At 39.2% G+C, this 12,542-nt stretch overlaps 1 protein-coding gene across 2 annotated transcripts in view; it reads left to right on the plus strand.

Moving 5' to 3' along the window:
- Nucleotides 1–12,542, plus strand: part of EPG5 (ectopic P-granules 5 autophagy tethering factor) — a 104,980-nt gene that overhangs the window by 28,575 nt on the left and 63,863 nt on the right. For both annotated transcript variants that reach the window (XM_080821012.1, XM_080821013.1), the window contains exons 11-15: nt 1,260–1,417; nt 2,502–2,656; nt 4,692–4,832; nt 9,628–9,792; nt 11,902–12,021. In XM_080821012.1, the coding sequence (XP_080677138.1) occupies nt 1,260–1,417; nt 2,502–2,656; nt 4,692–4,832; nt 9,628–9,792; nt 11,902–12,021 (739 nt within the window). The remainder of the gene's footprint in view (nt 1–1,259; nt 1,418–2,501; nt 2,657–4,691; nt 4,833–9,627; nt 9,793–11,901; nt 12,022–12,542) is intronic.

The raw sequence follows: 12,542 nt of genomic DNA on the forward strand, positions 1-12,542 counted from the left end.
CTGCATTTTCCACAAAGTCTCCTGGTTTTTTTGTCGTTGTTGTTTGTGTGTGTGTGTGTGTGTGTGTGTGTGTGTAAAGCAGTTGAAGTTTATTAAGTGAACATACAGAAAAAGCTCTTAAGAGTGAGAGGGGTCCCTACAGGATTGCCACTGAGGGCCTTTACAGTTGGTCTTTTCTAGAAAGCTAACCAGGGAACTTACATTCTTTTTAACATCTCTATTAATACCAACATTGAGCAAGGACTAGTGATAACACCTTCAATGGCTTACTTCTTTTTAGGGTCTGGTTATTCTTTGTTGGTCATAGGTGATTATCATAAAAAAGACAACCACCCCACAGGCCTAGGGCAGGTGGTCCTGTTTGTTCCATTATGCCTGGTTTCCCCACGCCTGCACATTTTTGGGATTTCTGTGAGCTTGATCATGTAGCCCCCTATTTATCTCTCCCTGCCTAGCCCTGCCTGTCCTTTACTCATTTCTCCCCCCTAGAATAGTCTCCCTGTGATTTTTCTGCCCGCTCTGGTGTAAGAACCACCCATAAAGGGTATGATATTGCCAAAGTCAGGTATGGATGGAGTTCTGTAATAGTGCCGAGGAGGAAATCAGAGGAGGGCTTCACAGTTGGAGGGATGGCAGCTTAGAGGTACCAGATTCTCGCAGGGCTCATCCAGGAATGGTCTCATACTCTACACGCAGCGAGGCCTCTGGTTAGAAACATGGGTCTGAGCTGTATAGTGGAAGCCTTTGAACGTGGGGCTGAGGAGTGTGAATTTCATTCAGTGATGAGTGGAGAGGCCCTGCAGGATTTTTTATTCTCCTCCCTCTCATTGCACATGTGTCTGTGTGCACACTCGTACCTGCACCGTAGACTCAGACACATACATCCGTTTCTAAGTGCCTGTCCCCCAGGCCTTAAAAAGATCTTTGGTTCAAAACACAGCTCCGCCTCCTATTACCCTTCCTGTGCCCTAGGAGCCTTACGCGTAAAGTGGGGAGAGTATCAATAGTAATACTTTGCCTTGGTTTTTGTGAGGATGGAGTGAGATGATAGAACAGGGCCTGACACAGACGAAGTTCCTGTGCGAGTCTTGCTGTTACTGTTAACCGTCCTTGAGGTGTCGGCGGCCGAAGCATGTTAGAAAAATTGCTGTGTTGTGATTTAAGAACTTTTTTTTTCTACCAGAGCAGGTCTGCCTGCTTTCTCAGTGTGGTGAAGTTGACTGGTAAATGAAACTATTCCTACTCTTTAAAACACACAGACTTGGCATTTGGCTGTTTATGTCGGAAATGCCCTTTGGGACGCTGTCGGTCCAGATGCTCTGGAAGCTCTTCTACCTCATGCACCAGGTGGAGAGTGGGAATCTGGAGAAGCTCTGCGTCGCTCTCCCGCCTGCTGAGTGCAAGAAGCAGCTCCAAGGTACAGTCTGGCCAGGGTGTGCCGCGCAGCTCTTTTCACCCTGTGTGCCTTCATGGCTTTATTCCTTTTATTTTTTAGAAGGACTAAGAGAACATTTTACTCTGTATACTCGTATGTAATAATTTTGAAATTCGAAAGACTGCTTTATTGCTTTGACATATTAGAATGATAATTCCAGTTTTCATTATTCTTGAAATGCTCTGGGTAGTAACTTGGTATGATCCCAGCTCGGGGATGAGAAATGAAAATTGGGTTGTAAATGCCCCCATGGAGTTATTTTGAAAATACAGGACAATTTCATGGACTGTCTTTGATTTCTGAAATGTATAAACACATGGAAAGAAGTGTAGGCTTATTGCCTTCTTATTGTGCAAATTCCATCAAGGGAATGTATTTTTTAAACAGACTTTTTTTCAATCTTTCCCTTATATCTTTGCCTTTGTAGCATTTAGTTTTCTGTCATGTCATGCCCCCTAGTGACAAAATAGTGTATTGCGTACACTGTATTGTCGGAGAAGTTGGTAGAATGAACACACTGTATACTGTTTATCACATTTAGCAGTATTGCAGTCATGGTTGTAACTAATTTCTTGCCCCAGATTTTCATTTATAAGAAAATCTCTTTTGTTTGGAATGAATTCTGTGTTTGCACTGAGTGCTTTGCTAGTCCTAGCAGTTCTCATTAGTAAGGTCGTCATCATTCATTTGGCTGACAGTTAACTAAGTTGTTTCAATGTGTCTTTGAAGGTGTCTCACCTGGTGACAAAACCCGTCACTAGTCACTAGTGTCATTTAATCTTCAACAACCTTTTAAGGCAGGTGGAGAAACTGAGGCTTGGGGGTGGTAAGTGTTATCTTTGAGGCTACATTATATGTAGAGTTGGAATTTCATCTGGTCCCTGCCTTTTCCCCCGAAGCCTGTAGAAATCCATTCTGGAACAAAGAATCTTTTCTAAATATTATAAATATATTAAAAGATATTTCTAAATATCTTCTAATCTTATACCTCCTTTCTCTCTGGGAGAGTGATTAAAAGTGCTATCTCTTCATTCTTTGTTCTAATTTTCTTGCCCTGAACTTGCAGACCCAGAACACTTTGTGAACTTTGAGAAGTGTCTTTCTTCCATGAATAGCTCGGAAGAGATTTGCCTTCTGACTACATTTGCTCAGATGGCTCAGGCCAGAAGAACCAATGTGGATGAAGACTTCATAAAAATTATTGTTCTGGAGATATATGAGGTTAGAATATTAAGTTTTAGAAGTCAGCTAAAAAATGTTTTCTTTGGGATTGTCCATGTGTTGATTCTTTTGGGATTGCTTTACAAGAAAAAATATGACTGACTTGTACTGAGTATGGAAGGTAGAAAAGCAAATGAATATCATTTTGCTATAAGGAGTATTGAAAATATGAATCCTGCTCATTCCACTTCCCCTTACTCTCTTGACATTTGATGGGTGAGTTTCAATGAGGAATAGACCATCTGGCACAGCCTGACACTTGCGGTTTTAACAGTGTCTGCTGCTGCTCTGCCCCACAACACTGCCAGTAACACGGAGGCCTGGCTTCTGAGCCAGTTTATTTATTTGTGAAAAGATTTTATTTATTTATTTATTTAGTGTGCTAGTTGGGGGGAGGGCCAGAGGGTGAGGGAATGAGAATATCAAGAGACACCGCAGTGAGCTCCGAGCCCGACACAGGGCTCGATCCCACAATCCCGAGATCATGACCTGAGCTGAAATCAAGAGTCAGGTTGCATAACCAGCTGAGCCACCCAGGCGCCCCTGTCAAGCCAGTTTATATGAAATGGTGGAAAGAATACTGACGCTCACGTAGAAGACCTGCGCTTGTTTTAACTCTGCTAGCAGTTGCCCATCTCACAGCTGAAAAGGTCCCTTCCCACTCTGGGCTCAGCTTCCTCAGCTATAAAATGACGAGGTGGGATGAGATCCTTGCCTTCTTCCACTAAGCCATCACTAAGGGAGGAAGAGAGTAGACTCTGGACCCTGAGTGTCTAGAGGCATAACCCATATATTTAAAAAGATGCGTATTTTCCATTTAGGGTGTCATTTATTTGTTTATTTTCATTAAAAAGTATTTCTTCCAAACTATTCAAGTAAACTTGAAGTCAAATTATGTTTGAAGAAGATTATCTGAGTTTATTACTTTCTCCCCAGTACTCTGGTTTGAGAATGATACAACTGGATGATCTAAAGTTCTTTTCTAGGATCAAATACTAGGTTATTCAAACACTAGGCTATTGTACTTTGTACTTAGTGTGAAGTTAAGGCCTAAATCAGTCTGGCATGCCAGACTATCTTCATGATATGAGAATATTGCAGGGGGTTGGGGAAAGACTGTTTTCATATACAGTAAGTGGTATTCTCAAGGCCTTTTGTGAAAGTAACATTTGTGTTCTTGAATGTTTCAAGGATGTTGGCCAGTACTTAGAGTAAAAATTACATTGTGTATTACATTCTGATTCTTCTTGTGTGTCTGTGTGTGTACATGTGTGAAATTGAGGCAGCACTTAATCTTACTGAGATGCACTCTCACCTTTTTCTGTTATTTTTTTGTTCTATTCCCTTGTATTTAAAAAAAAAAATCTGCTTGCCATTGACATCAATGGATTGCAGCCTGTACTTTGGAGTATGTTGTTCAAGAAGCATTGGTGAGGGCGCCTGGGTGGCTCATTGGGTTAAGCCGCTGCCTTCAGCTCAGGTCATGATCTCAGGGTCCTGGGATCGAGTCCCGCATCGGGCTCTCTGCTCAGCAGGGAGCCTGCTTCCCTCTCTCTCTCTCTGCCTGCCTCTCTGTCTACTGTGATCTCGCTCTGTCAAACAAATAAATAAAATCTTAAAAAAAAAAAGAAGCATTGGTGAACATTGCTATTTTAGAAGCTCTTATCAGTGGGAATCTTATTTTGTAGGAGAAAATAGGTATTTCTATGAAATGCATTCTGATTTTTATCATTTTAGCAGTTTTAAAGAAGTTTTTACACCAAAGGGACTATTTTATAGCTACAGACAGACTTTGGGATGTATTTACTATATGGGGCAGTTGGAGTTGTTGTTTTATAGTTGCTTCTCTTGACTCCCAGCCTCAGGGTAGACGGTTTGCCCTCTGAAGGTCCGACATCTTCTTGAACATAGTGTGACCTGAGGCTCAGTGTGAGATTCTTTCTTGTTTGCTTGAAGACATCCTAAATGAAGTATGGAACTGTGTTTTGACTGACAATTGACTGAAAGTACCATTTCCACCTCCTCCCACCTTTAGGTATCTTACGTCACCCTGTCCACCAGGGAGACTTTTTCAAAGGTTGGTCGAGAGCTCTTAGGGGCCATCACAGCTGTTCACCCTGAGATAATATCTATCCTGTTGGATCGAGTTCAAGACACCATTGACCAGGTGGGAATGGTAAGAGCAATGATTTTGTTTGTTTTGCTTTTTTTGTTCTGTTAAATCCTACACTCATGGAGCAATGAGAAAAATAGGTTGTTGGGAATGTCTGAGTCACAGGCACGGCAGGGTGAAGAGAGCATGTACTGTGTCCCAGGCTCTGCCACTCACCAGGCCTGCTTGGGGTTAGTGGCTTTGTACAAAAAGCTGTGATTGTTTCTCTTTAATATCCTCCAAGTGACTGTCCCACCTCCCTCACTAACAGGTTTTTCTTCTAATTGTAGTCTATAGTTAATAACAGTTTGCATTTCAAAGTTTATTTGGCTGTCATAATTTTTATGTTTTATATTTGGAAGAAAACAACCCTGATTAAGAAGAAAGGCCCTATTTACATCAGCCAAAAGCAAAATTAAAAGTGGTGATTTAGATTGAACATGACACATATAGTTTATTTCTGTCATTTGTCACAACTCCTTTTGTAATCTTTGTCCATGTTAAAAACAGCTGTGTTGTGATATAATTCATATGCCATACAGTTAATCTGCTTAAAGCTTGCAATGTAGTTGCGCAGCCATCACCACTCTCAATTTTAGAACATTTTCATCACCTCAGAAAGAAACCACAAGATCTTTAACTCTTACACTCTGTCTCTCCCTTCCCTGCACCCCTAAGCCATCACTAATGTGCCTTCTGTCTCTATAGATTTGACTCTTCTGGACATTTTATTTTATTTTTATTTTTTAAAAAGATTATTTATTTATTTATTCGACAGAGAGATAGAGACAGAGAGAGAGGGAACACAAGCAGGGGGAGTGGGAGAGGGAGAAGCAGGCTTCCTGCTGAGCAGAGAGCCCAAAGCGGGACTTGATCCCAGGACCCTGGGATCATGACCTGAGCCAAAGGCAGATGCTTAATGACTTAGCCACCCAGGCGCCCCTCTTTTGGACGTATTATATAAACAGGGTTATATGATATGTGGTCTGTGACTGGCTGCTTTTACTTAGCGTAATGTTTTTCAGGTTCATCCATGTTGTAGCATGAGTCAGCGCTTTCTGCCTTTTGATGTCCAAATAATATTCCATTGTAGGCATGTGCCATTTTTAAAAACGTGCACTTAACAAAGATCATCATCATCTGTAAGAAGGCTGTAATGTGTGAGTTTTTCTAATGGCAGGAAGTCATGTATTACAGCTTGAAGAGGAACATTTAAAGCACTTTTCTGTATGGTATTTGCAAAGGGCCCTTTTGTCTTATAGTCATTGCATTATTCCTGTATGATAGATGACTGATAACTGTCATTGCTTTATCACATTCAAAAGTGGGCAAATTCCAGTGAAAGATTGGTTCATGAGACACATTTTTTCCTAAATGAAGGATACATGACATACCATGCATTCCTTGGAAGAGTACATGGTACTTTTTTTACATTAAAAAATTTAATGGTGGTAAGTTATATGCAACATAAATATACCATTTTAGCCCTTTTTAAGTTCATTGACATTAAGTACATTCATGTTGTTTTGCTGGCTACCGTCACCATCATCCATCTGTAGAACTCTTTTCATTTTGCAAAACTGGAACTCAGTACCAATTAAACAGGAAGTCTCCTTTCCCTCCATCCTCCTCCCTCCAGCCCTGGCAGCCAACATTCTACTTTCTCTAGAGTTTGACTGGTCTGGGTACCTCATATAAGTGAAACCATCCAGTATTTCTCCTTTTGTGATTGGCTTACTTCATTTAACATATTGTGGTCAATGTTTATGCATGTCATAGCATGCATAATGTTAGAATTTCCTTCCTTTTTAAGCCAGAATAATATCCTGTTGTAAGTATGGACAACATTTTGTTTGTCTGTTCATTTCTTGATGGGCACTCAGATTGCTTCTTCCTTTTGACTGCTGTGAATAATGCTGCTACGAATAGGAGAATGCAGCTTTCTCTTTGAGATCCTGCTTTCCATTTTTTGGGGTTAAGCCCAGAAGTAGAATTGCTGGAACAAAGGGTAATTCTATTTACCATTTTTTGAGGCACCACCATTCTGTTTTCATGCGGCAGTAGTAGTTTTTAAGGAAAGCGTTGTAGCCGCCCACTATGATATGCTTATGTTGAGATGAAAGGCTTTTTATTGCAACATACAGGAGCATGTTTTTGATTGTTCAGTTTCGAGTGATTATCTAATGGGATGAGTCCCAAAGAAATATACATGGGGGAGGTGTCACAAGATTCTTCCCATTTGATTGAGCTCATCACTATTTTAAGTGTTTTTCTGGTTTTGAGTACACTTACATTTTAAATTTAGTCATAATACTTCAAGTAGTAAACTGTGCCCAGAGGTATATTTAACTGTAAAAATTGGGACCATAAGGTTTTTAGAGTACATCTTGTTAAAGATGCCTCTACTCTCTGTTTATACCTGTAGTTCCTTTGCGCTCTGTGAAGTTGCTGACATTTTTGGAGGAACTTGTTCAAACCCTCTATACTTTTAGATGAATAGGATAGCTCTGAAGATTTTTGTTGTCACCTTGGGATAATCAGGAATCAGATCTAGCCCCAGAGACTGGGAATGATCTCTGGGCTCTAAACTGTTCTAGTTTTCAAATGTTGAACCACTGTTGTTCCCTGGAATAAAAGCCACTGAATCATGGTGTATTATTCTTGATATATGTTGATAGATTCAGTTTGATATCATTTTTTGTTGAGGATTTTTACATGTATATTTATGAGGGTATTGATCTCTAGTTTTATTGTTATGTCTTCATTAGGTTTTGATTTTAGGATTATGTTGGCCTCATCACGTGAGTTGGGAAGCATTCCTTCTTCTTCTGTTTCTTGTAAGAGTTTTTTAAGATTGCTGTTAATTCTAACTTGACTGTTTGATGGAGTTAACAGTGAAATCATCTAGCCCTAGAGTTTTCTTTGTAGAAAACCCTTTGATAACAATTTGCATTTTTTAAACACACAGAGCTGTTCAGATTTTTATTTTTCCTTAGTCAGTTTTGCTAGGTTATGTTTTTAAACGCATTTTCCAATTTCATCTAACTAGTTGAGTTTATTGGCATAGAGTTTTTGGTAATATTCCCTTGTTAACGTTTTAATGTCCCTAGGTCTTTCATGATAGTCACACTTTGATTCTTAGTGGACAGATACATGCTAAACCATGATTTTATCTAGCTGGGATAGAGGTTTTTCTGGACACATTTCATTGCTGTACTAACTGTTCTAGAACCATTATTTTGCCCTTTCTTTCAGATTCTCATGGGGTAAAGTAGGATTTTTCCCTCTTTAAAATTATTATTTTACCACTTTATTGAGAATATTCAAGACCTTTATTAACAAGTCCTCATGAAAATTTAACTGTGAGTGCACACATACACACAAAGGAAAGATTTCTTTAAAATTGATTCTTTCTACTGTTCTTTCACATTTTGTTTTGCCTCTCATTGGGAGCAGTGCAGAAACCTGAAAAATACTAGTATGTATGTATGTTCTCGATCTGTGTTGTCCAATACAGTAGCCACTCGGTACGTGTAACTATAGAGTCCTTAAAAGATGGCTAGTCCAAATTGAGGTGTACTGTAAGTGTAAACTACTCACTAGATTTCAAAGACTTCGTATGAATAAAAGTATGTAACCTGTCTCAGTAGTTTTGTGTAATGATTATATGTTGATAACGTACTGGGTGTATGGGATTAAATGAAATATATTATTAAAATTAATTTTACTTGGTTAACTCTTAAGAATGTAGCTGTTAGAAAAATTAAAATTACATGTTGACTTGCATTATGCTTCCATTGGCTAGCACTATTCTAGACATTATAAAATGAATTGCTCTTCTGATCAGTCCCCCTTAAAGCAAACTATTGAGTGAACCCAGGTTTATCTTAATATGCACACATGGATATGTTGTTCACAAAGTTGATGCTATAGACTTTTTGTAAACAAGTTTTAAAAACTTTTTATTACAGAGTCTTTCAAATCTCTGTAAAAGAGAGAATAGGGTAATGGATCCCTTTGTACCCATCATCCAGCTTCAACAGTTACCAACCCTTGGTTGATCTTATTTCCTCTTCACCTCCATCGAGTCCTTTCCCTTCTCCCCAGATTGCTTGGAAGCTAACAGAAATATCTTTTTAAATGTCACAGAAGAAATAATTATTTTTTTATAGTTGACATGCAATATTATATTCATTTCAGGTGTGCAACATAGTGACTTGACAGTTGCATACATTATGAGATGCTCGCCATACACTAAATGTAGTCACCATCTGTCATTATACAAAGTGATTATAATATTGTTGAGCGTAATCCCTATCAGTAGTTCTCATCCCTGTGACTTATTTTATAACTGGAAGTTTGTACCTTTTTGCCCATCCCCTTACTCTCCTCCCCTCTGGCAACTACCAGTTTGTTCTCTGTATTTGAGTCTAGTTCTATTTTTTGTTTATTTAAATAATTATTTAACATGCTAAATCTTCCTGTAAAATAAATGATTATCTCCTCATTTATCATAGCTTTAAATTTGGGTCTTGGTACTCTTAAATGGTTTTCTTAAATGGAAGTAAACCAATTTATATGTAATAAAAGATTAATGACCTTTACAAAGGGTAACAAAATGTGCTTTTGGTGTATTACTGGTTTTAATACTTAATTCATTTGGTTGTGCATGATGTCCATTTCATTTGTCTAAAAATCAAACAAAACCTCACTTCCTTTTGGAAAAAAATTTTTCAAGCAGTTTAATAATATAATATTAAAGTAACACAGGATTGTTCTTAATTTCGATCTTAATTATGATCATTTTCTTTCAAATAAGGTTTCTTTATACTTGTTTAAAGAACTGCCTTTGTATCTCTGGCGACCATCTGCCTCTGAGATAGCAGTGATTCGGGATTGGTTATTAAATTATAACCTGACAATGGTGAAGAATAAATTGGCCTGCGTTATTCTAGAAGGACTGAATTGGGGATTTGGTGAACAGGTATGTGTTAAAACCATCCTCTAGAGACTGGAGGTTCTATACACATCAGTTTTAAGGAAACATTTTCTCAAAATGTAAACATTTTCAATTATCATTTGCAGGGTCTGCAAATTCTATTAGCTGTGTCAGAGTTTAGGGTCTTTTCTTAATTCTGTTTTGCAGAGTGACCATCCTTTAAATGAAGATAAATTGTTCCATGGTGAAAATTCTTCACTTTTTCCTTAGACCATTTGTATCTGTTGTGTTCTCTCTAGCTGTTTACTGAAGTTCCTCCTACTTGCCTTTCCTGCATTTTGTCTCACATGTCACTGCCACATTTGTTCCCTGAAACACTGTGCATTGTTTAAGAACCTGCACTTACAGCCAGCCTACATGCCTGGGTTCCATTCCCAGCTCTGCCACCTCCTGGCTACATGACCCTGAATGCATCCTGAACTCTCAGGGCTTCAGCTGGTCATCCTTCAGCATTGATAAGAGTGTGCTTACCTTGTAGGGTGGTTGTAAGCATTCAGCAAGTTAGGACAGGCAGAACATTTAGGACAATTCTTGGTGCACATTAAGTACTCAGCAGTGGTAGTTTTTGTTAATAATAGTTTATTAATAGCTTTATTAATAATAGCTTATTATTATTCAGAGTTTGCTACCTATCATATGTATCATATGTCTCCAAAGATGCCATGTCAATGATTTTAATTGTTAAAACTTGCCTTCCTCAGGTGCCTGGGTGGCTCAGTGGGTTAAAGCCTCTGCCTTCAGCTCAGGTCATGATCTCAGAGTCCTGGGATTGAGCCCCACATTGGGCTCTCTGCTCTGCAGGGAGCCTGCTTCCTCCTCTCTCTCTCTGCCTGCCTCTCTACCTACTTGGGCTCTCTGTCTGTCAAATAAATAAATAAATTTTTTAAAAAAGTTAAAAAAAAAATACAGCTTGCCTTCCTCTTTACCCTAGACCTTATTAGTTAGCTCCTAGATCAGAATGTTTCGATATGATACAGGGAAAATGGAAGAGAACTCAGCCCTCTCTGCCTGCCAGCTTTTGTTCTGAGCAAATCATTTAGTCCTCATAGCCGGCTTGTGAGGTTTGCATGAACTTGACCCTTCTTGTACAGATGAGAAAACGGGAGCCAGGCAGCTTTTCTCCCTGGGTGTCCCTAGCTACCTGGATCTGCTCCTGGGTCCGTTTGGAGCTTCTCCCACTCCAGTGCTGGTGGGTGAGCGCTATAGGGGGTTGTCTTCCATCTTCACGTTCTCTGATTTGTGAGTAGAACCCCCCTCCCCCCAGGCCTTCCTCTCCCACCAGGCTGTGTGAAGACTTCCCTGTGAGAGTCTCTATGATCCTTTCTTAGTTAGGAAAGTCATCTTCCATTAAAGGATTAAGAAATGTATTTCTTCAGGTTGCGAGGAAGATTGGATGGGAAATTCGATAGGCAACTTCAGGCTTCTGAGGGAATATTTTATCTGTGTTGTTGAGTATCTTTTTTTTTTTTTTTTTAAGATTTATTTATTATTTATTTATTTAGAGAATGCACCCGTGTGTGTGTTATTGGGGGGGAGCGCGGGGTGCAGATGGGGCAGAGGAAGAGGGAGAGAGAAACTCAGGCAGAGACCCTGAGATCATGACTTGAGCTGAAATCAAAATGCTTAAATGACTGAGCCCACCCAGGTGCCCCTGTGTTGTTGAGCATCTTATATATTTTCCACTGATGATAGAATAATGAAAAGAAGTATAGACTTAATTTATTAAATATTTTCCTATTTAATAGTAATTGAGCAATTTCCCAGTTTTTGGCAATGCCTTTGAACTTGTAACTCAAAGACTCTATAGAGCTTCTAGAGTGGGGACAGGGGAGTTACATTCAAAGATACGTTTGATACCTGGGGTCCGAGATGAGTCAGTTTCAGACCTATCTAAGTGCAGTATAATGGTTCTTTAAGATTTCAGTGTCTTTTCCTATTGTCATTTTATAACTTAATTGTTAGGGGATGTAATTTTTAGAAAGCTCAAGTTCTATATCCAAGATCCTTTACTACTTTTCTTAGTCGTTTTGTTCAAGGGTATGTTAAAAAAAAAAATCAAGAGGGCATGTTTGTGATTATTTTTCTCCTTAAAAGGGTACCCTTCATCTGGATCGAGCAGTCCATGCTGAAGTGGCTTTAATGATTCTTGAAGCGTACCAGAAATACCTTGCACAGAAGCCGTATGCCGGGCTTCTTTCTGAAAGTATGAAGCAGGTATTTCCTTTTCTTACATATGGAGAACATCTTTATTTGTAACTGGGTGGATACAGTTACAGTGTTTACCCTTAGATTGCCTAAGAACATCTGGCAATTTAAGAGATTGAAATCAAATTCTGTGGTTGGATAAAGATTTTTCTTTGAGAAGTAGCCTACATACGACCATTTTAGTATTGTGGAAATCCACGTGAGCTAGAGCTGGCAGGTACTGGCTCAGGGGAACAGACTGTTGAATCAGGAACTTTGCAAACCAGGTTGCTAACCTATTGGTAGCTTGAAACTGACCATGGTGGGAGTTTTTACAGGATCAAAATTGACAAACCCTGTAAAGAATCTCCCAGGCTCCAGCTGGTTGTTAAAACTTACTTATCGTCACAGCATTTGTTGTATACCAACTTTCGAATTGTTACTCCTTTGCTTGCTTGCACTGACTCAGATCAGGTTCACAAAGTGACTAGCAAGTGAGCGGAAGTGGTCAGTTGTGAGAAATTGCTTTAATTGAGTGCTGCAAACACTGA

The sequence above is a fragment of the Martes martes genome (genome assembly GCF_963455335.1).
Source record: "Martes martes genome assembly, chromosome: 13".
NCBI lineage: Eukaryota > Metazoa > Chordata > Mammalia > Carnivora > Mustelidae > Martes > Martes martes.